This window comes from Pan troglodytes, chromosome 18, assembly GCF_028858775.2.
Source record: "Pan troglodytes isolate AG18354 chromosome 18, NHGRI_mPanTro3-v2.0_pri, whole genome shotgun sequence".
NCBI classification, from domain to species: Eukaryota; Metazoa; Chordata; class Mammalia; order Primates; family Hominidae; genus Pan; species Pan troglodytes.
In genome coordinates, this window is record NC_072416.2 from 81,905,833 (window position 1) to 81,932,821 (window position 26,989).

General features: G+C 40.7%; 1 protein-coding gene and 1 long non-coding RNA gene across 4 annotated transcripts in view; one reads left to right on the plus strand and one right to left on the minus strand.

Annotated features, from left to right (window-relative positions):
- The window catches only part of LOC107968911 (uncharacterized), a 37,996-nt gene extending 11,992 nt beyond the window's left edge, over positions 1 to 26,004 (minus strand). Inside the window, exon 1 of one of the 2 annotated variants that reach the window (XR_008539839.1) lies at positions 25,859 to 26,004. This is a non-coding gene — a long non-coding RNA (uncharacterized LOC107968911). The remainder of the gene's footprint in view (positions 1 to 25,858) is intronic. The other variant, XR_008539838.2, reaches the window with a different exon arrangement.
- Positions 1 to 26,989, plus strand: part of CDH13 (cadherin 13) — a 1,164,519-nt gene that overhangs the window by 1,114,846 nt on the left and 22,684 nt on the right. For both annotated transcript variants that reach the window (XM_016930253.3, XM_016930251.3), the window contains one exon: positions 1,090 to 1,232. In XM_016930253.3, coding sequence (XP_016785742.2) covers positions 1,090 to 1,232 — 143 coding nt within the window. The remainder of the gene's footprint in view (positions 1 to 1,089; positions 1,233 to 26,989) is intronic.

Sequence of the window (26,989 nt, forward strand, 5' to 3'; positions counted from 1 at the left end):
AGTTCCCTTAAAGAAACTGTTTCAAACACAACCCTCTACTTTCTAGTCCCTAAATATCCGTTTATTCAACAAATATTTATTGAGTGTCACATATGGGCTAAGCAGTGTTCAAGCAGCTGGTGTCACAGCAGTGAACAAATTTCTTGCCCTCGTGTAACCCACATCCTAATGAATGTCTCTTTTCTATCTGTAATAGTTTGGCTGTGTCCCCACCCAAATCTCATCTTGAATTCCCACATATTATGGGAGGGACCCTGTGGGAGGTAATCGAATCATAGGAGCGGGTCTTTCCCATGCTGTTCTCGTGATAGTGAATAAGTCCCATGAGATATGGTGGTTTTATAAGGGGAAACCCATTTTGCTTGGTTTCACTCTCTCATCTGCCACCATGTAAGACATGCCTTTCACCTTCCGCCATGATTGTGAGGCCTCCTTAGCCACATGGAACTGTGAGTCTATTAACACTCTTTCTTTTGTAAATCACTCAGTCTTGAGTATGTCTTTATCAGCAGTGTGAAGATGGACTAATACAATTTGTTAACTCATGTTCTCTCTTCCTGGTTTGTCTGTCCTCTCACTCTCTGATGACATCCTATCTATTCCTTCTGTCTTGGTTTGGATGCTGCATTCTCTGCGAGGTGCCCAATATTGCCCTGGATCAGAGGTAGTGAGTTCTTCCTCCAAGCATTGATGCGCCCTGCTTGTACCTTCACAACAGCACTTCTCCCACTAGTCCACATATGAGATACATCTCAGGTGTGAAAGAAACAAGACTGGACGTGGACTCAGGATTTGGGCTGTGAATTCTGCTTTGCCTCTGTGAGAGCTGGGCAGATGGCAAGAACATCTTCCTCCTAGGAGTGTCAAGAGGAATATAGGAGACACATATGCAAAGTGCTTAACACAAAGCAGACCCAGGGTCAGTGGCCTCTTGACTTTGTGAATGAGCAACTGTAACAGAAATGATGGTTTTGGATTTTTGTTACCTAGGATCCAGCACCTAGCATAGGAGCTCATGCCCTACACTCTGTAAATGTTTCTTGAATCTACTTTGAATGCGGAGTCTGACATTGTGGGGATTTTTTTCAGGTATTCTGTTTACAAGGACCCAGCAGGTTGGCTGAATATTAACCCCATCAATGGGACTGTTGACACCACAGCTGTGCTGGACCGTGAGTCCCCATTTGTCGACAACAGCGTGTACACTGCTCTCTTCCTGGCAATTGACAGTGGTGAGTACTTGACAAAGACCATCAAGGGTATACTTTTCTGCTACAAATATACTTTTACATTTTTAAATTTCTTCTGATACACCCAGGGGTGTCCTTGGGAAGAATGTAAGTGTGTGGGAACAGCAAAGTAAATGTTTAAATATACACATGTTGAGTCCAGTAATATCTCCAAGTCCCAGAATCCTCGGATCATTTTGGAAAGTGAATAATGTCTGGTGAGAGGTCAGAGCAGTGAACTCACCCTGTCCCATCTTGGGCAGGCGTGGAGGTTAGAAAGCCACACTGATGTACTTTGTCTTGGTGTCATGCTCTCATTTGCAAAGAGGCTCTTGGACTTAATACAAGTTGAAAGTAAGTCCCGGAGGACATCACTGACCCTGACCATTGAATTGTTCCTGCAGCTTTTATCCTATTATGACACATTGCCAAGGAAAGGCATCAGGTACACTCAGTTAGCGGCTGCACAACCACAAAGCAATTGCTGTTCGTTCAAAAGATGGTAATGCACTATCCATATGCCAGCCCCTGATTAGATGCTGGGGGCGCAGCAGTAAACAGAAAGAAAGCTGTCCTCATGGAGCTGACGTGCAGAAAGGAGGCAAAGTTCAAAGTGCCATGATTGTTCTCTGCTCCTTTGAGATCAGACTGTAGGGCACAAGGGCAGAAGGAGGGCAGCCTTTTAGGAGAGTGCATGGTAATCTATGCAAGACGGTGGCCTGGACCAGAGACTAGGAGGGGATGAGAAAAAGAGAGTTCCTATATACTTTGAATGCAGAGCTGACAGGATTTGCCGTTAACTGAGATGAGGGGATTCCAGTTGGTTTGGGGACATGTTAAGCTGCAATGTGTATTGTGTCAATCACACAAGAAGTTTTGTTCTCCCTATTATTCCTAAAAGCCAGCTGTTTATGGCTAAAGACTCAGTTTTGAGTCCTTCCATATCAAGATGAATATTTATAGGTGCCCATTGTTATACTCAACAAGGGTGAACTAAGAGTTCTCAGTCCTGGTCCTCATATGCCGGCTACTCACACAAACCATTAGGAGACAAGTCTAAGAAGTGAGCAATCCATGTGACACACAATAAGTAGAGAGTGCTTCACAATAAAGGCGAGCCTTGGGGTTAGCCTTGAAAGATGGGTAGGATTTGGATGAGTGGCATTACCCAGAAATCCAAGGCAGAGGAATCAAAACTAGAAGGGGGCACAGCACGGGAGGTAAGAAAAGGAAAAAATAAGTGTTGTGTCTGCTATAAGTACATATGTAGGAATCTATTTGGATGTATGTGGAAAAGTCACATCTTCAAAGCCAGATGATTCATTTGATAGAACAGGGAACCAGGAGACCCTGAAACTTCTTGAGGAGGAAACTGACACGATGAAATATTAGGTAGACAATGTTCAGCAACTGAGAGCTGGACCAGATCTTGTGCTTGGTCCTGGAGACTCATGGATGAATAATACATGGTCCTTGTGTTCAGAGGGCTCATCAGTTATTTGGAAGGTTAGTCAAGTACACAGAAGATCACAGTAGAGTGTCCTAACTGTTCTGATGGAGCTAAGCCCAGAGAAGCCCCTGTCCAGCCTGGGGGTAGTCATGGAGAGCTGCCTGAGAGAGGGGACATCTCACCTGCGTGATGAAGGATATGTTGATTAAAGGTAGGGCATTCTAGTTCTGGTGTTAAGAGTTAGTTGGCAGCTTCTGATTGGTTAGCCTTAAGTTTCGTTTTTCTTTAACATAGTCATTTATAAGAAATAGCTCATGTTGGCCCCGTGCGGTGGCTCATGCCTGTAGTCCCAGAACTTTGGGAGGCTGAGGTGGGTGGATTACAAGGCCAGGAGTTTGAGACCAGCCTGGCCAATATGGTGAAACCCCATCTCTACTAAAGATACAAAAATGAGCTGGGCATGGCGGCACACACATGTAGTCCCAGGTACTCAGGAGGCTGAGGCAGGAGAATCTCTTGAACCTAGGAGGCAGAGGTTGCAGTGAGCCGAGATTGTGCCACTGCACTCCAGCTGGGGTGACAGAGTGAGACTCCATCTCAAAAAAAAAAGAAAGAAATAGCTCATGTTCAGTTTTGCTTATGTTTGCAAATCAAGCAAGGTTAAGGTGACTTATGAAACCTAACTGGCTTTTTCTGCCCAGTGGTTTTTCAGGCCTAATTTCCATTTTAATTTACTTTAACAATTGTTATGACTGAACTGTGTCCTCTCAATGTTGATGTATTGGAGTCCTAATCCCTGGTTCCATAGCATGTACCTTATTTGGAAGCAGGCTTGTTGCGGATTTGGTTAGTTAAGATGAGGTCATGCTAGAGTAAGGTGGGCCCCGATCCAATATGATTGATGTCTTCATCAAAGGGGGAATTTGAAGACAGGCATGCACACAGGGAGAACACCACATAAAATGAAGGCAGAGATCAGGGTGATGCTTCTGCAAGTCAAGGAGTTCCAAAGATTCCCTGCAAACTTCCAGCAGCTGGGGGAGAGGCTGGGAGGAGAGCCTTCCTCACATCCCTCAGCAGGAACCAAACCTGCAGATGCCTCAGTCTTGGACTTCAGGCCTCCAGAACTGTAAGACAATAGATTTCTGTTGTGTAAGCCACTCCTTTGTGGTACTTTGTTATGGCAACTGTAGCAAAGTAATGCAAGATTTAATGGAGTCATTACCTATAAAGCATTTGGAACAGTACCTTGCTTGTAGCAAGTGCTTAACTATTTAAAAAAAAAAAAAACAGGTAAAGCATTCTGGTAGAATAAAGATGTGAGAAGTTGGGAAGTTGGTCAGCATTAGTGGAAGCTAGCATGGCAGGTTCTTTGTGTGCAAAGATAAGGGCAGAGAAGCGTGTGGATACCGGACTGTTCTAAGGTTGGAACTGGGTCTTGTGCTGAATGCCCAGTACCTACCATGATGCCTGACTTAGAGCAGGCACTCACATGCCTGTAGAATAAGTCATGAAATCAATCATGAAATGCTCCACACGCTATGCCAAGGACTTTGGCCTTGAAAATGTCACTCACTTGCCCCCAGAATAAACATTGTGTTTTACAAAGATACACAGGCACAGTGGCTCATGCCTGCAATCTCAGCACTTTGGGTGGCTGAGGTGGGCAGATCGCTTGAGGCCAGGAGTTCAAGACCAGCCTGGCCAACATGGCAAAACCCCATCTCTACTAAAAAAAATATATACCTCCCCTCCACAAAAAAGAAAGATACATCCTATAGCAGCATAGAAAATGGATGCAGTGATGGCAAGATGTGAGGAGGGAGGCATTAGGCAGCTGCCGCAGAAATACAGGTAAGAGAAAAGAGAGGACCAAGCCAAGGTAGTGAAGTTAGTTGGGGAAAAGTCAGCCCGCAGTGGGTAAATGTGTTAGAAACCATGGCAGGTATCTTAGTTGATGGGGTCAGAGTCTGCGCAAGCATACCATAAATGGACCAGAGAGGAAGAACCTAGATAACATCTGAAAGGAAGAAACAAATCTTTGTCAAGAGCTTATACTGAACATGAGCTAGAGAAATGCAATATTCAGGTTTCTGGTCCAGAAATCAGGAATGACTATTTCATCAACATAAACAGGGAGTGAGTTTCAGAGGGCTGGTCCTTCTTGTTTTCGGAGGGTGGGTGTTGAGATTATGTCCCAGAAGAAGCTGGCAAGATAGAAATGGAATAAGGAGAGATTTTGATTAGGGAGTTGCCCATGCAGAAGAGATGGGACTTATCAGAACAGAAAAGCTTTCCAGAAGGAAGAGGTCTGGACAGAGTACTAAGTACAGAATCAGGGATGAAAATAAGCCAAGAATGTTTAAAATGCTGTGTAAAATGAAAAGTATCCATTACTGATCAGCTAAAGTAACAATGGCAGGGTTCTGTAGTATGTAGAAGTATCTGTATCTGTGGAGAAATTTCACAGCAAAGAATGTCAAGAAGCATGGATGAAATATAGCGTAGCATGGCTGGCATTTCTTTGTGAAATTTTTTGTGCAATTATAAATCCAAAGAAACTAGAAATGCAGTATACTTGAATTGTTACCAGAAGCGAGAGCCTTCTTTACATGTATGCAGTAATCAATTAAGTGACACTGTGTGCGTATATACCTTGTCCCGAATATTAAGAAGAACAAAACCAAAATTTGCAGATTAGGAAACAGACACCAAATTTAGTTGACTTTCTAAAAGTCGTATCATTAGGATAGCATTTTTCTACCTTTAGTTTCTTGCATTTTTAACAGTCTTTAAAATTTCTGTGTGGAAGCAGCAATCTGGTCTAAACTTCCGCCATACCACTTACTAGCTATCTGATTTTGAAGAAATAATTTACAATGTAGTCAGGACCTAATGATACCTTACAGCTGTTTCTCATCTTTGAGACTCATTGAGTCTCATCTATGTTTTCTCAACATTCAGCATACACCTGTATGAACTGTGTGGCTGTGTAACTGTGAAAGCTTCTTACAGACTGTGAGTCTCATTTTCTATGTATACAAAATGAAGAAGATAATTCCTACTTATAACGTTGTGAGAAATGAGTGAAGTGCTGTACCCTCTAGATTCTCCATCAAAAGCCATATTAAATGTTCACTGCATGTTAATCCCACCCAGGTGGGGGTTTCAGAAAGGAAAGAATAGAGCCAGGAATGATCCTTCCATGACCCAAGAAATATACAGCTTGAAATCCACTTGTTGTCTAACTCTGTTAACGCTAATATCAGACACGGAAATTTAAAATCTGGTACCACAGATGTTTCCAGAGAGCTAAAATGTCCCCAAAGTTGTAATGGTAAATAGAAACCAGGTTGGCATTAACATACAAAACCATCGTTAGGAATAATAATCTCGAACAAGACCCAAAGGACTTACAGCAAAAAGAACATAAATTAAAAAGCCCTTATAAATCAGAGCAACTTTTATTTAAAAGCTCCTTTTTGCCTCACCAAAAACTTACCTCTAGTATTATGTTTAACCAGGAAAAGCCAACACTATCTATTAGATCAAAGTTAGTAGGCCAAGCACGGTGGCTTACACCTGTAATCCTAGCACTTTGGGAGGCTGAGGTTGGCAGATTGCCTGAACCTAGGAGTTCAAAACCATCCTGGGCAACATGGCAAAACTCCATCCCCAAAAAGAATACAAAAATTAGTCATGCACAGTGGCACATGCCTTGTAGTCCCAGCTACTCAGGAGGCTGAGGAAGGAGGATCACCTGAACCCAGGTAGGTCAAGGCTGCAGTGAGCCAAGATCACACCGCTGCACTCTAGCCTGGGCAGCAGAATGAGACCCCGTCTTAAAAAAAAAGTAAATAGTGCTAACTGATCTCTCAACTTTATCCAAAGTGAGCATTTGTTTTTATTAGTTTTATAGAAATTTAATTTATTTAATGGAAGGAGAGAATAAGGATTTTTGGCATATAACACTAGGAAAGCTAAACCAAAATAAATTGATTTCTCCAAACAAAGAGTAACTCAGGAATTTATGCCAAAACATGTTGATAAAATATATGGCTTCAGGAACTTCCATGTAGGATACAGTATGGAAGTGTCCCCATTGTAAAACTAGAAAAATCTAGATAAATTATAAAAATCAGATAATATAAAAAAATCTTAATTGTAAAGGAATCAGGGAGCTGCAGAAGCAGTGACAACTAGATAAACTAAAATACCAAAGAGGGAAAAGTCATTTCAAAAAGAAAACCTTTTTTTTTCTCTGGGTGCATTTTCTGATTCTAGATGAGAGTCAGGCTTGGCCCATGCAGAGAGCCTAAGATGGAGGGAAAGAAATTAGAAATGAGTGTCAGAATCACAGGGAGCTTTTGTGACAAACTGGAAACTTGAGGGGCTGCTTTTCCTCTGTGGACAAATGCCCTAAAGGACAGAGTGAAATCTCCTTGGGTCTCACAGAAAACAGAGACCTACCAAAGGAAGCAAGCTCCCCTCAAATACATAGCCATTCTCTCATTTAAGATATTTGCCAGATTTTGAAGGTACAAGGAGTTAAAGGATGGGGTGTGGGATGGCTGGAGAGTTAAGATGGTAACCACTGAAGGGAAGAATTGGATTTCCTGGAGCCTTTCAGACTAAGATACTCCAGACTTTCAATCAAAATCCCAGTAGGGCCATGCCCAGCAACAGGAGTAAGCCAGAAGTTGACTCAGTCTTGTTCAACTTGCAATGCAGCCTGACCCTTTTCAAGCCCTTACTAAGTTGATGAAGCAAGTCTCCATCTGATACAGTTTGGCTCTGTGTCCCCACCCAAATCTCATCTTGAATTGTACCATAATTCCCATGTGTTGTGGGAGGGACCCAGTGGGAGATAATTGAATCATGGGGGCAGTTTCCCCCATACTGTTCTCATGGTAGTGAATAAGTCTCACGAGATCTGATGGTTTTATCAGGGATTTCCACTTTTGCGTCTTCCTCATTCTCTCTTTGCCTGCTGCCATCCCTGTAAGATGGGACTTGCTCCTCCTTGCCTTCCACCATGATTGTGAGGTTTCCCCAGCCATGTGAAACTGCACATTCAATTAAGCCTCTTTCTTTTTTAAATTGCCCAGTCTCTGGTATGTCTTTATCAGAAGCATGAAAATGGACTAATACATCATCCTATCTGACTAATACAGGAGAGGGAAAAACTCATAGCAGCATATGTCATCTGGAGCCTCTCCAATCTTTTCTTTAATAATGCCCAATTTACAATTTTATAAAAATTACTTGACCTGTAAAGAAGCAAGAATGTGTAAGTGATGATCAAGAGAAAAATCAGACTACAGAGGATCCAGATATTTGAATTAGCACACAAGAACATTAAAATAAACATGATTAGTATGTTCAAGGAGACAGAATAAAAGATAGATTCAAGCAGAGAGAATTACACAAGAGATTTGAAATCTTTAAGAAGGAATCAGATAGATATTCCAGAACTGAAATACATATTATCATATTAAAAACTCAGTAAGTCGACTTAACAGCAGAACACAGGATTTTTAACCTGGAATATGAATCTATAGCAAACGCCACAAGGGAAGCCCAATGAGGATAAAGAATGGGAAAAAATCTGCCAAAAAACTAGTGTGTGGAATTGGAGTTACAGAAGGATAGGAGAGTGCTAATGGAGCAGAAAAAAAAATTTGAAGATGTAATGTCCAGGAATTTTCCAAAACTGATGAAAGACATTCTCCCTATTAAATCAAAAAGTTTAGCAAACCACAAGCTGGATAAATTCGAAGAAAAACACACCTCAGACACTGAAATCAAACTGATGAAAAACAATATCAAAGAGAAAATGTTAAAAATAGCCTGAGAATAAAAGAGGCATTTACCTGCAAATGAGCTACAATATGACTTATGGCTGACTTCTAGATAGAAATAATGGAATGTAGGAGGCAATGGAATAACATTTCTCTGAGCACTTTAAAGATACCTACCAACCTAGAATTCTTTAGTTCTCAAATTTTTCCCTTCAAAATCAAGGTGAGTTATAGACTTTTGGGGCAAAAAAAAAAAATGGAATTGTATTGCAAGCAGGTTTATGCCTTTTACTGAAGAGAATATTTCAGGCAGAGGGAAAATGATGCCAGAGAGGCATAGAAACACAAGAAACATAAATAAAAATAGAAAGTTAAATATGTATAAAGTAAAAAAATAAATGAAGTAAAATTATAAGGACATAAAGAGTTAAAAATATTTATAGAACTAAAATGCATGACAGCAGTAACAGAAAAAGTGAGAGGCTATAAACGTAGTTAAAACAGTTTCTGCAGCATTGGAGATGTAGTTAAAGCAATACTTTGTATTAGACTCTAATAAGTCAAGTATCTATATTGTATAACCCTTAGGGTAATCACTAAAAGAATATAAAAGAAAGTAAAACTAACCAATTAATAGAAGGAAATACGTTTGACTAATCCAAAATAAGAAAGGAGGGGGAAACAACATTAAAAAGATGGCCAAATAGAACAACAAAGTGATACAGTAAGTATATACCTAATTATACCATAGTAAAATGCAAAATGTAAACAGTTTAAATATTTCAAGTAATATTATCAGACTATTTTTAAAAATCAGCAAACTAGATGCTACATACAATAGACACACTTTAAATAAAAGAACAAAGAAAGAATGGAAATAAAAGAAAAATATACCTTGATAATACAGTGTCTCCTAAAAACACATGAAAGCATATTTTAAAACAAGCTTGTCCAACCCACAGCCTGTGGGCCATATGTGGCCCAGAATGGCTTTGAATGCGGCCCAACACAAAATTTAAACTTTCTTTAAACAACATTATGAAATTTTTTGGCGCTTTTTTTATAGCTCTTCAGCTACTGTTAGTGTTAGTGTATTGTATGTGTGGCCCAAGACAATTCTTCTTCCAGTGTGGCCCAGGGAAGCCAAAAGATTGGACACCCCTGTTTAAAACAAGAAACATGACAAGAGGTAAAGAGGCCATTTCATAATGATGAAGGGAGCAATCAAAAAGAAAGACATCACAATCCTAAATCTGTATGCACTGGACAGCACAGATTCCAAATATACAGAGCAGAGAAAACTAAAAAGAGAAGTAGACAAATCTACAATCACTGTGGGAGTCTTAAAACATCTCTCATATCAGCTTCAAGAAAAAACAACAAGGAGTAAAGCTGTAAAAGATTTGAACAAAATAATTAACAAATTTCATCAACTAACATATATAGAACTCTGAACTCAACAACTGAGTTCATTCTTTTCAAATTCACAAGGAAAATTACCTAAATTGTTTGCATGCAGAGCATATAGAAAAGTCTAACAAATGTTTTTAACTGCAATTATTTATAGTATATCCTCCAATCACAATGGAATTAAACTAAGCATTAGTAGCAAAATATAACCAGAAACACCCTAACTGACTGAACATAAAACAGTACACTTCCAAATAACTCATAATCAAAAACAAAAATAGAAATATGAAAAGTCAAAACTTGTGGGATGCACTAAACCAGTGCTCAGAGGAAAATTCTAGAAAATAGAAAACAAATATACAAGACAAAATCAACAAATCCAGGCTGGGCACAGTGGCTCACTCCTGTAATCCCAGAATTTTGGGAGGCTGAGGCGGGTGAATCACCTGAGGTCAGGAGTTCGAGACCAGCCTGGCCAACATGGCAAAACCCTGTCTCTACCAAACGTACAAAGATTAGCCGGATACAGTGGCATGTGCCTGTAATCTCAGTTACTTGGGAGCCTGAGGCAGGACAATCGCTTGAAACCAGGAGGCGGAGGTTGCAGTGAACCAAGATCGCACCACTGCATTCCAGCCTGGGTGACAGAGCAAGACTCTGTCTCAAAAAAATTTTTAAAAATTGAAAATCAACAAATCCAAAAGTTTGTCCTATAAAAAGATTGAATAAAATTGTAAACTCATATCGAAACCGTTGGGCAAAAAAAGAAAAAAACACAAATTACCAATATTGGGAATAAAAAAGGGAAAATGACGATAGCCATCAAAAAGATACAAAGATATTGTGAACAGCATTATGCAATATATTTGACAATTTGGACATAAAGGACAAGTTTCCCCAAAATTAAAACTTATCAAAAATAACCTAAAAAGAGGCTGGGCATGGTAGCTACAATCCCAGCACTTTGGAGGCCGAGGCAGGAAGATCACTTGAGGCCAGGAATTTGAGACCAGCCTGGCCAACATGACAAAGCCCCTTCTCTGCTAAAAAATACAAAAATTAGCTGGGTATGGTGGTGCACGCCTGTAATCCCAGCTGCACTCTGTCTCAAAAGAAAGAAAGAAAAAGAAAAGAAGAAAATCTTAACTAGCCCAGTGCTTATGGAAAAAAAAAAAAATGTTCTTGAAAACCTTTCCAAAAAGAAAACTACAGATCCAGATGGCTTTACTACATGTTTCCAAATATTTAAGAGAGAAAAACAATTTTATACAAACCCTTCCAGAAACAGAAATAGAAGAAATACTTAATCCCTCTTTTTATGACACAAGGTTTTGTCCAAAACCTGACAAAATCTTATAAGAAATTAAAATTGCAGACCAATCTCACTCATGGGCATAAATTTTTAAATTCTTAACAAAAATATTAATGAATCCCACAAAAATGATATGATCATCTCAAGAGTTGCATTTGAAAAAAATTCATGTTGATTTCTGATTTTTTTTAAATAATGTTTAGCAAACTAGGAAACTTTTTTAGTCTAGTTTAAAAAAAAAATAACAGAAGGAGCTGCTGCTACAGCAAACATCTTCCTCAATGGTGAAATAGTAAAAGCTTTTTTTGTGACCTCAGTCCCAGCCAGAGCGAGAAGGCAAACAAAAGAAATACTAGGCTTAGGAATTAAAAGAAAGAAATCTCTTTATTTACAAATGATATGCCTAAAATAATCTAGAAGAATTTTCAGAGAATCTATTACTGATTTTAGTAAAGGTCATCAGATATAAGATCAGTATACAAAATTAATTGTTTTATATACCCCAGCAGTAAGCAAATGGAAAATAAAATTCTAAAAGATACTGTTTGCAGTATCATCAAAAACACCAAATAGCAAGGTATAAATTTAAAGAAAGATATGCAAGTCCTCTACAATGAAAACTACAAATGACTGCCTAAGATAATTTTTTTCTCCCTATTTAAGCCCACATTAACAGAGAGATATACCATGTTCATGGATTGGAAGGCTCAATGGTATTGAAATGACAATTCTTTTCAAACTGACCTGAGGGATTCAATGCAATACCATGCAGAGTCCCAATCCCAGCATGGGGATGGGGGCAGAAATTGATATGCTGATTATAAAATTTACATGGAAATAGAAGGAGTGAAAAATAGCCAAGGCAATCTTAAAGAATAAGTTGTAGAACTTACACTACCATACATATATCCAGACCTATTAGAAAACTATAGTAATTGAAACCATGGTATTTGCACAAATTTGGGAACAAGCTGACCAATGCAATAGAATAGAGAATTCAGGAGGAATTCCACACATACCAAGTTTCTGATTCTAACAAGGAAAACACAACACAGCAGTGCAGGTGAGAAAGCATGGTCTTTCAATAAATAAGGCCAAGTTGATTGAATAAACGTATTTTTTAAAATGCATCCTGACCCCTCTCTTAAACCATATACAATAATTAATTCTAGATATATTACAGATCAAAATATAGAAGGAAAAAAATACATATTTTAGAGAAAAACATATGAGAACATGTATGTCCTTTGTGTAAGCAAAGCTTTTCATAATTAGGATACAAAAGTACTAACCACAAAAGAAAAAAAAAAGATAGATTACATTAAAATTAAGAGCTTTGATTCTTCAAATGACACAGTTAAGAAAGTAAAAAGGTAACCTACAGAGTAGAAGATATTTATAATACAAAGAAATGCTACAGGCCTTGTACAGTGGCTCATGCCTATAATCCCAGCACCTTGGGAAGCCAAGGTGGGCAGATCACTTGAGCCAAGGAGTTTGAGACCAGTGTGAGTAATAAAGCAAGACCTTATCTTTACAAAAAATAAAAAAAAATTATCCAAGTGGTGTGGCACACATCTGTGGTCCCAGCTACACAGGAGGCTGAGGCAGGACGATCACTTGAGCCCAGGAGTTCAAGGCTGCAGTGAGCCATGATCACACCACTGCACTCCAGCATGGAGGACAGAGTGAGATCCTGTCTCAAAACTAATAAAAAAAAAAAAAAGAAAGAAATCCTATAATCTATAAGCAAAAGACACAACCCAAAGAAGAATGGATAAGAGACTTAAACAAATACTTCACAGCAGAAAATACACAAATCCTAACAAATGTATGAAAAGATGCTCAACTTAATTAAATAAAGATATATACATTAAATTACACAAATATACATTAAACACAAATTAATCAAGGAAATACAATGAAGTGCAATACAGCAGCATACCTATAAAATGGCTGAAATGAAAAGATGAAAAATACCCAGTGCTGGCAATGATGTGAAATAATTGGAACTCTCCTACACAGCTGGTAGAAGTGTAAATTGGTACAGCCACGTTGGAAACATAGTATCAACTAAAGCTGAACATACATATGCCCTATGTTCCAGGAATTACATGCCTAGGTATTATCTATCCAACAGAAATGTGTTCCCCAAAACACGAGTGCCAGAATATCCACTATTCATAAGAGCCCAAAGTTGGAAATTATCCAGATGCCCAGCAAAAGTTGAATAATAAATTGTGATACATTCACAAAATGGAGTGTGTACAATAATAATGAGTGAATGAACTGCAACTATTCACAACAACATGGGTGAATCTCAGAAACACAGTGTGCAGCAAAAGAAGGCTGAAACAAGAACACACATGCTAAATGACTGCGTTTATATAAAGCTCAAACCCAGGCGAAATTAATCCTAGCCAGCAGATCACCTTGTGGATGGGTTTCTTGATCTGGTAGTACTAGACTACATGGGTGTGTTCAGATTGTGAAAATTCTTCAAACTGTGTGTTTGATACATGAAGATTTCTATGTTTCAATAAGAATCTAACAGAAAATGCATGGCTGCAGAGAGAGAGCACGTACCTAGTCCTGTAACCATTCACATATTCTCAAGTACCTTCTGAGCATTTAGACAGACTCTCAGCATCTTATTCCAAGGAAGGGCAATCCCTGTCTGCTGATGGGCCAATTCTGCCAGGAAAAGTGAGTGATAAGAGTTCTACGTAAAGAACAAAGCAAAGCAAATCATGTTCCCTGCAGTCCCTACCATGTTTTGCAAAGGGCAGAAGTGACACCATCGTAACTTGCTACACACAGCTCAACATACTCAGTTTAGAACAATTTTAAGATGGTAGCAAAATATAACTTTCCTTTAAATACCCCTTAGAGGATACAAACTGTCAGATCAGAATGGAGTGATGTCAAAAGAGCAGGACTGAAAACCTAATCTGAGGTTAACAGAAATAAAGAGCCCTTTGGACCTATTTGCTTGGGGCCCCAGAGCTAGTCTAGATAATTTCTAGAATCGTGCTTCATAATAATATTGATAATGCCTAGGTTGCAGATGACTTGAGGAGGAAAAGACACGTTGTAACCAACAGAATATTCAAGGTACTTTCTTTAAACTTAAAAGAAAATCCTTGGCTAAGTTAGATTTTACTGAGTTGAGCTGAGCAAAGAACAATTGGTGAATTGGGCAACCTCTCAAGCCAAAGTAGGCTGAGAGAGACTGCAGCGCAGGCATGTAGTGGAAAAAGATTTATGGACAGAAAAAGGAAAGTGACGTACAGAAAATGGAAATGAGGCACAAAAGCAGCTGGATTGGTTACACTTGGCATTTGCCTTATTTGAACGCTATTTGAACAGTTGGCCCTTTGATTGGCTCAAACTCAGAGACTGGCAAGAGAGTAGATGACAGTCTGTTTACGCCTCCATTCAGGTTATAGTTCACTACGTACAGAGAAACCTTTAGGCGGAACTTAGCATATTTAAGAAGGCAGCTTTAGGCTAACTTGATTTTACAAACTGTTATCAATAATTTTAATGCACTATAACCAGCAAAGTGGCTCATGCCTGTAATCCCAGCACTTTGGGAGGCTGAGGCAGGTGGATCACTTAAGGTCAGTAGTTCGAGACCAGCCTGGCCAACATGGTGAAACCCCTTCTCTACTAAAAATACAAAAATTAGCCAGGCGTGGTTGTGCATGCCTGTAGTCCCAGCTACTCAGGAGGCTGAGGCAGGAGAATCGCTTGACCCTGGGAGGCAGAGGTGGCAGTGAGCTAACGCCACTGCACTCCAGCCTGGGTGACAGAGCGAGACCCCATCTAAAAAATAAAATAAAAATAAAATAAGTAATTTTAATGAGCTGTAAATTACCTAAGAACATTGTTTCAATAAAACAGAAATGCTTTTGTTTTGCTACATTAAAACTGGCTGTGGCCAAATGACTTGATGAGTAAAGCCTTTAATCCTATAGATTAATAAGGTGTGACCTTTAATGCTGGCATTTTATCTTTAGAGATGAATATCGTCATTTACCTTATATGGTCCAGATTTTCTGAAAGGTCAAAATAGTGCCTTCAGAGTACAGGCACTCTTTTATGGAAGACTTCAACGAACACAGAATTGCTGCCCTCTCTTAAGAAAGGATAAAAAAAATAACTGTTAAGGAAAAACCCAAGATGTAGAGAGAACATTCGGGAATGCAATAAAATGGAATCCCTTTGGGGATGTGCTGGCAGTGGAGCAATGCAGTAGCAATTAGCACTGGCCGAATCCCAGTGTCAATACCACTCCTGCCTACAGGTAATCACCAGAAAGGTCAAATGTTAGTCGCCCTGTCTTATGTGGGCTGAAAACTGTCACAGGCGATTTCTCATAAGGGTTCTGGAATCCCACTGGGGATGGCCACAGGCAGGAAAGGCATCGTTGGCCGCTGCTTCTTGGCTCACTCACTCCACGCTCACTGCTCAGAATTCTCTGAGACTGGTCTTCCTGCCTCCTTCTTACTGGTAACCTAATCTTTCCCCCTCCTCTTGCTTGAGAATTGTGTAGGGTTCATTGTTCCATGATTGTTATTGAATGGGGCTCTTATGCTCTCACAGAAGACCTAAATGATCACTGCAAACAATGAAGACAAATATTTTGCTCCAGGAAGCCCAAATGCCCTCTCATACTCTGCCAAGTTTAAAGAAAGAAGAAAACAAAAGGTGTCCCTGTTAGTTCCCCCTAAGGCTCAGGGCATATGAAATAGTTTGAACCTGGCAGCCCAAACCATCTCTACGGGGCCCGTATTAAGTCTTTATATGATTATCAAACGCGTCATGTTCCCCATCTATTTCCATTTAAAAGAACAGGGGAGTGATGGCTTTAAAACAAGCCAAATTACCACTAAATTCAGCAGCATGTTTTCATGACTTAGCAACTTATATAAAGTATGTTTGAGCCTGCCAGTGAAAAATGTGATGTGGGTTGCCAAGAAGACACACAGATATAGAACCAGGCATAACAGCTGTAAAATTAAAATGGAATAGACTAAGATAATGATTTTTCATAGGCTAAGATATATCATGTCCCAGCCTGTCTTCTCCTTCAGTCCTCTGTAAGATAGATGTTCCGATAATGCCAGCTGATTCAAAATTGAAATATTGTTCAAAATATGCTTAGATTGATTTTTTTTTAAATTGTTATTCAGCCCCAGAGTGAAATGACTACTGAACTCCTGAATTTATAGCCCCCAAACTGAGGGTGGGAGGGGCTCTGAACTGAACTTCAGAAAGATACCTCAGCCTGTGGTCTTTCTCTTTTCATAGCTCAACCAAGCTCTAGACGGCAGGGGGGATATAGTAAGATTATTTAGATTGATTCTACTTAAAAGATGCTAGTTTGGATAAAATGAAGCCATTAGTTATGATGGCAACCCAGTCAAGCCAGTTTAACACCCCTTATCTCAGCTGTGATATTAATTGAGGAAGAAAAATAAATTGATGACCCAGCCATCATTCCTCCTTACTTCAAGCACTCGCAAAATATCAATCATGTTGAAAATACTACCTACAGTTTGTCACTGACAAAATGGCCCAATAAAAGAACTCTTAAGATCTGGTAATAGTGAGGTGTGATCAGAGCCATCGGAGGGGCAGCACACTGGGTCCATTGAGATAATGGAGCCTAGTGCCATCTACACCTCAGGATGAGTTCAGCTCCGCATCTTAGCTGTGCAATGATAGCCGAGAGACTTACACTCTCTCAGCCTCAATTTCCCCACCTGCAGAATGAAGATAATGCCATCTGCCTGCTGGGTTGTTAAAGGGTTGGAAATCATGAATGCACAATTCCCAGTACTCCTAAGCATATAAGAAATGTTTAGGTGAACTGACTTGAACTGAGTCATGGACTGATCTTCTAAGCATGTCATTACAGAATCATGAGTGCTGAGGCAAACTATGAAAAGGCACTTATGACCACCGTGGTGGTGATCTGAGCATTTTTCTAGGGAATGGATGGGCCATGGACCCCCCAACTTGGACAAGGATGCTAAATCCAATTAGCCAGAAAAGGTGTCCTTGGACGTTGGCATCAATTCATGGAGCTTGTCTCTGGCTGAATGGGCAGGTGGAAGCCTGACAGCAGGACATTTCTACATTGATCAGGCAAATCAACTATCTTAAACAGAACATTGTCATTCATTTTTTATGCAAAAGAAACTGATTTTGACATTAAAATACTGTCAGTGATGCCCATCTCAACCAGTTCATCCTGCCAAAGTGTCTTTTAGCTGGTCCCCCACTGGAGTCCCCCTTCCCCAGCTTTATATTGGCATTGCCATCTACCCAGTCCTCAAGCAAGACCCTTTCCTCTGTGAGGCTCCCACCCCCTCAGCCTGCTAAGCCTCCTGAAGTCAGCCCTTTACTCTTGCATCCTGCCTGCCTTCCATGAGGCCCTTGCCATGGCTGCTCAGCTTCCTGAAGTCAGCCCTTTACTCTTGCATCCTGCCTGCCTTCCCTGAGGCCCTTGCCACGGCTGCTCAGCCTCCTGAAATCAGCCCTTTACTCTTGCATCCTGCCTGCCTTCCATGAGGCCCTTGCCATGGCTGCTCAGCCTCCTGAAATCAGCCCTTTACTCTTGCATCCTGCCTGCCTTCCCTGAAGCCCTCGCAATGGCCTCCATGACAGTCCTGGCCTCCTCACTCAAGTCCATTCCTGCCTGTGCGTCTGCATCCTCTGCTTTGTATCAAAGCCATTCTCCTGCTTTAAAGTCTTTGAACTTCTCACAAAATAGCCACACCACTTCGTCCCCCTACAACAACCTTCATCCTCTCTACAAGGTATTCTCATTTCTAGCACACTCAAATGCCATCTCTTCATGAAGCCTTCTGATCTATCCCCGGGCAGTTAATTATCCCAAGCCACAAGTATTTTATTATCACCTCTCTTCCTGTGCTTGTAACACCATCCCACATCTGCTTACATATCTGTTCCTGCCATAGCATTAGCGTTTCAAGAGCAGGCACCTGTACCATTGACATTAGCACATTTCCATCCAGGCAGAGGGTAGAGTCCCAGTAAATGGTTATTGACTGAATAAATAAAATGAAACTGTCATGTTTAAACATGGCCTCAAAATTAATTATTTCCCTTTTTTTCTTTTCTCTAAAGTCAGTGAAATGGAAACAAAAACCAAAAAGTTGAATTTTTGTACAACAGTTTAGTTTTATATTATTATCTCTTCTAAAATAATTGTTCAGCCCAAATTATGTGGATAATTGCTTCAGTTCTACATCAAGTATAGTATACATGGAAACCTGGCATTATATTATTGCAAACTTATTTTCCACCAGATTTTTTTGTTGGCCTACTGTTAACATTTTTCTATATATATATACACACACACACAAAGAGAGAGAGAGAAAGAGAGATTTCTGAGATGAAATTGGCAAGATCTCTATTAGCAAAGCAATAAAACTGATTTTAAGTTTAAAAACAATGAGATTCTCAGCTTATAGAGCACTCAATAAAAATGATTTGTAAAATACTGGTGCTGAAAAACCATATTAAAGAGAACACAAAGGATAAAATAAAACAAAGGATAACCTTAGAAGACTCCTGTTTCACTTACAGCTTTTTTTTTTTTTTTTCTATTTTTATTTTAAACAGGAGGTACACGTGCAGGTTTGTTACCTGGCTCACTCTCAGTTTTAAAGCAAAGGTGAAGGGACATTTAGAGTCCTGTTCAGATGACATAAGAGACCTGGCATGTATTTGCTCACAGCTGCTTATTGAAGGTTCAACAGATGCACAGCAGCCTAGAGGGAATTTGGGGCCATAGATTGTACCGCTCTTGTGTCCATGCTCAAGATTGCTCATTTGCTCACATCTAAATTGTGGTTCCTCTCAGATGGGCCCATCTTTCTGATTATCCTCCCAGAATGTGGGCCTCAGGCTTCCTTGGGACACTAGCCAAGGTCCCTCTCTATGTCCCTGGTATGGGCACCCTGTTCTGAGTCCCAGTTCTGCAGACCTCTGCCCCACCACACACTGTTTTCTCCCCAAGGGTTAGATAAGGAAGGATTTGAATTTAGACAGAGCCACTACTCTCAAAATAAAAGCAAACTTATGGAAATACAAACATATATGATTACATTCACAGGAAGAGCCATATATATTTGTTTTTTAAATCAAATTATAGGTTGGCACAAAAATAATTGTAGTTTTTGTCATTGCAAGTAATGGCAAAAAACCACAATTACTTGTGCATCAACCTAAGAATTCAAACATATGTTGAGCACTTATTATATGGGCTTTCTGTTTTCCCTGTTCTCTCTCTGTCTTGCTACATTTCAGTGTTCACACAGACAACCTCACTTTGCACACTGTTTCCAAATAAAACCACTTGTATTCATAACTTCCAAGGTAAGACATATGCTGCATGCCTCTGGGCCTACCTCTGGGAAGATTTGGGACAAGTGACTGGAAAAGTCTACTACTTTCTAAGACTTCTCAGAGCTAACTTCTGAAAGTTTGTGTTGAGATCCTAACATTCTGTGCCTATGAAACCAACCCATCTGATATGGTTTGGCTGTGTCCCCACCCAAAATCTCTTCTTAATTGTAATCCCCACATGTCAAGGGCAGGACCAGGTGGAGGTAATTGAATCATGGGGGCAGTTTCCTTCATGCTGTTCTCATGGTAATGAGTGAGTCTCACAAGAACTGACTGTTTTATAAGCATCTGGCATTCCCCTGCTTGCACTCACTCTGTGCTGCCACCCTGTGAAGAAGATGCCTGCTTCTCCTTGTCTTCTGCCATGATTGTAAGTTTCCTGAGGCCTCCCCAGCAATTCAGAACCGTGAGTCAATTAAACCCCTTTCCCTTATAAATTACCCAGACTCGGGCAGTTCCTTATAGCAGCATGAGAAGGGACTCATATACAATCTCACTGTGGCAAGACCAGGGATCCTATTCTTCTAATGGGACCCTCTTGGGAGAGGCATTTGGAGTCTTGTCTTACTGGTCTAGAAATTTTGTAACATGTATATCTAGTCCTTTGTGTTCCGATGTGGACAGCAGCTGATGAGGTTTGGCTGTGTCCCCACCCAAATCTCACCTTGAGTGGTAATAATCCCCAAGTGTCGAGGGTGGGGCCAGCTGGAGTAATGGAATCATGGGGGCAGTTTTCCCCGTACTGTTCTTATGGTAGCGAATAAGTCTCACGAGATCTGATAGTTATATAAACGAGAGTTCTCCTGCATGAGCTCTCTTGCTTGCTGCCATGTAAGTTGTGACTTTGCTTCTCATTCTCCTTCTGAATGATTATGTGGAACTGTGAGTCAATTAAACCTCTTTCCTTTACAAATTAGCCAGTCTTGGGTATATCTTTATTAGCAGTATGAGGATAGACTAATACAGAAACATTATTCATAATAGACAAAAAGTGGAAACAACTCAAATGTCCATCAGCTGGTGAGTAGATAAACAACATGGTCTATCCATACAATGGATTATTATTCAGCCATAAAAAAGAATGAAGTACTAATACACACTGCAACATGTACAACCCTCAAAAACATTATGCTAAGTGAAAGAATCCAGATCCAAAAAACTACCTACTATATGACTCCATTTATATTAAATCTTCAAAATAGGCGAATCTGTAGAGACAGAAAATTGATCAGTAGTTGCCAGGGGCTGGGAGTGGGCATGAAGAGTTAGTACAAATTGGCCCAAGGTTTATTTTTGGGGGTGATGAAATGTTCTAAAAGTAGGTAGTGGTGATGGTCGCACAACTCTGTAAATGTACTAAAAATTAATTGTCACAAAAATAAAGAGTAAGAAAAAAGTGAAGTAGAATTAGAAAAAAATATTTTTAATCCCTGTATAATTTTGAGTTTAACATGTTCATGGTTATTGTAAAGAAAATTGAAAATAGATAAATGTATTATTTTAATGTTAATTACCTAGAGAAATAATCACCACTTACATTTTTATATATGTCTTTCTAATTTTTCTCTAATCATATGTAGATTTTTAAATTAGGATCACACTATGTTTTTAGTTATGTCTATTAATGACAAGATATAAAGCACTTATATATATAGCTACTGAACAACAGAACCTGTGAAAAAAAATCTCAGTGTTTTTTAGCTAAGTGGAAATCCTGTTTGGTCAAGGTTTTTCATGAAATAAAATCCCTGAAATTTAAATAGACAAAAAAACACACACACAAATTGTAATCGCAATAGGTTTGTTAACCAATGCACACAGCAAATCAATATGCCATGACAGCGGGTTGCAGCAGAGAAACAGGTTTAATCATAGTGTTAATGGAAAGGGGTCATGATCCAGACCCGAAGAGAGGGTTCTTGGATCTCATGCAAGAAGAATTCAGGGCTAGTCCACAGAGTAAAGTGAAAGCAAGTTTATTAGGAAAGTAAAGGAATAAATGAATGGCTACGACATCGAGCAGCCCCAAGGGCTGCTGGTTGCCCATGTTTATAGTTTTTTCTTGATGATATGCTAAACAAAGGGTGAATTATTCATGCCTCCCCTTTTTAGACCATATAGGGTAACTTCCTGATGTTGCCATGGCATTTGTAAACTGTCATGGTGCTGGTTGGAGTGTAGCAATGAGGATGACCAGAGGTCACTCTCATCGCCATCTTGGTCTTGGTGGGTTTTAGCCGTCTTCTTTATTGCAACCTGTTTTATCAGCAAGGTCTTTATAACCTATATCTTGTGCTGACCTCCTATCTCATCCTGTGACTTAGAATGCCTTAACCGTCTGGGAATGCAGCCCAGTAGGTCTCATCCTCATTTTACCCAGCTCCTATTCAAGATGGAGTTGCTCTGGTTCAAACACCTTGACCACAGGGTGACAGAACGAGAAGATGGGAGGGAACCTCAAAGCCATTTCCCCAAGGAAGTTGAGGCTTGGGTTTTTGAGGGCTTTGGAGTGGGCAGAAGTGTGGAGATCAAGAGTACAGGGTGAGGTCATAGGAAGGGGAGAGGAAGCAGCTGTGTTCTCATGCTGATCCTGTTCCCCTGTGGGAGACTTCCAACTGGTGGCTGGAATTCTGGGGAGGTGTGTCTGAAAAACATCTTAAGTGTCTATAGGAACGATGGGGATGCAAATCAATTCTTAAACAGTATTCTGGCCTTAATGTCAGAGATCCTATCTAGGGGAACAGTGGGGAAGCAAATGTCAGGATCTAGTGCTACTGTAACTGAGGAACTGGTTAGCCACTCACTGCAGCAGAGTCCAACTAACAAGATCCAGGCCTGGTACAAGAAAAGTGAATTTATTTTTGAAGCTAGCTTGGAAAGACACAAAGTGTCCTGCTTTAAGTGTGCTGCTTCATCTTTGGAGCAAAAAGCAGACATGTTTATAAAGTTAAAGGGGAAGTGAGCAAGGGCAGGAAGTCCCCCTGCTAGCCTGGTGTCTTATCTGCCAAACAGCTGAGTTGGCATACAGTTGAGTTGGTGCCTTCCTGGGCAGAAATAAGTTGTAAAAGTGGCCAAGTGGGCGTGTTTTCACCATGTCCTCCTGAGGCCACCCCGGAAGTGGGAGTTCCGTGGAGATGTGCTTTGATCTGCAAATTGACTGTCAATTCTGGAGAAGAGATCGTTGGGGCACATAGATGACCTTGCCTTGTAGGGAATGTGTGGTGAGGGGGAGGTGAGAGGTTATTTTGCATTTCAAAAAGGGCTAGGTAGGAAGCAGGCTGAAAGGAGAAAGGAGAAGAGAAGAGAAAAAAGTAATTAAACCACCTCAGAAAAATCAGGGTACTTGGTTACGGTACATGACCTACTGCAACAAGGACCTGGGCCAGGGTGCAGCCTGATTAACGCTGAATTATAACTGTATTTGTACCCAGAACCTGGCATGCAATTCCCGTCAACCCTGTGGGGATGGTTTCAAAACCTGACCCTGTTTCTCATTGCATCCACACCCACAGCATCAAAGCAATGCCAGGAGAACCACGCGTGGCTCATGTTTCTTGGAGGAGTCCTGGTTCAGTTCTACAGGCTTCCCACACAAAGCAATATACTGTTGGCCATGTAGGTAGGAAAAGCACAGGAGACTGTTTTTTACCCTTTCTACCAGTGTTTAGTACCAATCACAAGCACCAAAATACTCAAACTTCGAGCTCTGTGGCTCTGGCTCTTATGGACGGGGAAGTGCTTTACAATTGCCAGGCATTCCATTCACTTTATAGAATAGCCAGAAAGCTCCAGGGATGGGGATGCTCTGCCATGGGGCCACAGCTCTTAAACAGGTGACATGCTTGTGACTGGAAAGAGGTCCCGATCCAGACTCCAAGAGAGAGTTCTTAGATCTCACGCAAGAAAGAATTCAGTGTGAGTCCATTAAGTGAAAGCAAGTATATTAGGAAAGTAAAGGAATAAAAGAATGGCTACTCCATAGACAGAGCAGCCCCAAAGGCTGCTGGTTGCCCATTTTTGAGGTTATTTATTGATGATATGCTAAACAAGGGGTGGATTATTCATGCCTCCCCTTTTTAGATCATAGAGAGTAACCTCCTGATGTTGCCATGGCATTTGTAAACTGTCATGGTGCTGGTGGGAGTGCAGTAGTGAGGACCACGAGAGGTCACCCTTGTCACCATGTTGATTTTGGTCGGTTTTGGCCAGCTTCTGTACTGCAACCTGTTTTATCAGAAAGGTCTTTATGGCCTGTATCTTATGACAACCTCCTGTCTCATCCTGTGACTTAGAATGCCTTAACCACCTGGGAAGGCAGCCCAGTAGATCTCAGCCTCATTTTACCCAGCACCTATTCAAGATGGAGTTGCTCTGATTTAAATGCCCCTGACACACTAATGTTAGAGCACCTTGGACACGTTCCTTAATCTGAGTGTCTAGTTTTCTCTTCTAGAAAATGAGAAAAAACTAGAATGTAGACCCCCATGTGCTCAAAGCAACAACCTGCCTGGTTTGCTTGGACTTTTCCTAGACTGTATGATAACAGGTGCTCGATTCCTCCATGTAAATCTTCACCTTTTATTAATCATATTACCCTGCTTCTCTTAGAAAATGCAGAGTTCTGCCGTCCCTACACCAAGATCACAAAAGGCTAAGTATAAATCATGAGCCAACCAGACCAAGAGTAAGCCAGGCAGGCCAGGTGGCCAACTTGGCCATCTCATAGGCAGTTATCACTGCTCAACTTGAAGAAATACAAGGTTAATTATTGGAGTTTGAAATCCAGCAGTGGAATCCATGGGGTCCTATCGTGGTCATATAATGTGCTGAGGCTCTTACAAGTTGTCAGTGCTGAGTGGGAACGACAAAGCCAGAAACAAGGGCAAGCAGAGGTTGAATGCCAGGAAGACCGTGGCAGGGTGCCAAGTCCATGAAGCAAAAGCACCGCCATGGTCTAAAAGGCATAGTCCTCTAGAGCAACAGAGCCAGTAACTCAGATCCAAAGGAAAGAAAATGATAACCCTTTCCCCCTCAAGACTTGCCATTGTATGGCAGCAGGAGGGCTGCTTGCAAAATAAATAACCCACCAACATTTGAAGGTTGGAGATCTCTCAGTCAAGAGTGACAGGCTGTCAGTGAAAATGGGTTGGAAGGAAAACTGTCATTCCTACTAAGCAATTTTAAATAGGCCTTGTTTCCAGATATCTGTGCCTACAAGTCCTCATTTCCTCATTTGGAAATGGGATTTGATATGGTTGTATTAGGAGGTAAAATTAAAAATATCTCCTTACATCCCATTCACACTGCTGCATGATGGAATTGCCAACCTTGTAACCAAAACACATGTCTTTCTAATAAGAAGTCAATGACACAAGAGAAAAGAGATCCCTGCAGCTAAGGTTTGCTCCTGGTATTTTCCCCATGATATCACCCAACACAATGTACACTTTGTGGGTGGAGAAGGATGGGGGATGACTTTTTAGCTTGTATACTTATTTCAGAACCTTAAATGAGATGCCTATTAAACTATCCATGTACACAAATAGACTCAATATTAAGAAAAGAAGTAGTATAAGACTGAAAGACATGCTTAAGAGAAAGGAGGGAGCCATACTTCAGGAATGGAGAAACGAAGAAAAATCTATACTGGCTAAAGTCAGGTTAGCTAGGAGGGAACATATGAGGAAGGCCCAAGTCTTATGCTCCTAGAAGCCAGGGCAGAGGCAGTAGGCTGGAAAGGACCAGTGGCCATCTTGGAAATATGTGCTCCACTTGAAGCCATTTGGATAAAAAACAAGAATTCTTAGAACACTGGACATCCCAGAAACACAATAAATTAGCAGACCAAATGCCAGTCTGCAACTGCTGGTTAAAAAGAAAAATCCAATTACTTATAGCACTGAATATAGGTCAGCAGAAACTCCCGGCATCAAAGAAACTCTGACCATAAAGACTTAATATATGTTTTTACCAAACACTTCACAGGGCCTTGTGGATCAATCATGGATTCAATTTTGTTCTACAAATTAAAATCAAGCCATGTTTAAAGCAGTCTCATTAAATCGCTTGCCAACGGGTGCATATAGTACCACACTCCTGGTGTGATATGACCATTCTTATCATTCATTTTTGGAACCCTCCTTTCATGGATACACCGCCCCTCACCTCACTTCCCTGCTTCTGCCTTACCTGTGCTTTCCCTGTGGCTTACCTGGATTATCACAACCAGATCCCCTGCAGTTTTCAGCCTTGCCAACATCTGAACATGTCAAAGAAAAATGGGCAGGACAGAGTTTGAAAGGCAAAGCCTTTATTCAAGGCTACAATAAGGGAGAGAGATTGAACTAACTCTGCTGAAACAAACAATGGGAGGATTTTTAAGAGCTGGGATGAGCTAATGGAAAAGTACTGGAGGATGTTTGTGGGGAGGTTGGTCCACGTGATTAGGCATCTGTGTTTGCTAATGGGTGTTTATTGGAGTTAGGCTCCAACCCTTCCACAGAGACTGAGAGACAGAGACACTATTCCTTTCCATGATTACATTTCAAAGAGATGCCAGGTCCTTGAGAAAGGTGGTCCTGGGTTGCAAAACTAGCAACAGGTTGGAAGATTTACATCTCACAGGGACAGAGAAAGAATTTACAATTGCAAGTTTCTAAAGTAAATGCTTCAACAAAAGAGAAGTCAAGGCCTATATTAGTCCATTCTCATACTACTATATAGCTACTACTCGAGACTGGGTAATTTATAAAGGAAAGAGGTTTAATTGGCTCATAGTTCCACATGGCTGGGGAGGCCTCAGGAAACTTACAATCATGGTGGAAGGCAAATGGGAAGCAAGGACCTTCTTCACATGGCGTCAGGAGAGAGAAGTGCTAACAGGTTAAATGCCAGACACTTATAAAACCATCAGATCTCATGAGAACTCACTCACTGTCACGAGAACAGCATGGGGGAAACCACCCCCATGATCCAATCATCTCCCTCCCTCAATATGTGGGGATTACAACTGGAGATGAGATTTGGGTGGAGACACAAAGCCAAACCATATCAGGGCTCTAGAGTCTGAAAGAAGCCCATCTAAAGTGTAGTCCAGCACAGGGGAAGGTTATGGCCCTCTTGGTCAAGCCTATCTATCCTTAGGAGGTAAGGAAGTTCTTCTAGCCTTGCCTCAAACCCAGGGTGAGCATTAGTATATGGTGATTCTCCTGGTGGCTGAGCCACAGGCTCCAACACTGTTCCCCAGTCATGAGGCTCTAAACCACTACCCCACAGAGGCCCATTTCTATAATAAGGTCCTGCTCCCAAGCTTCCTCCTTTCTCTCCATCCTTATCCCTCCCC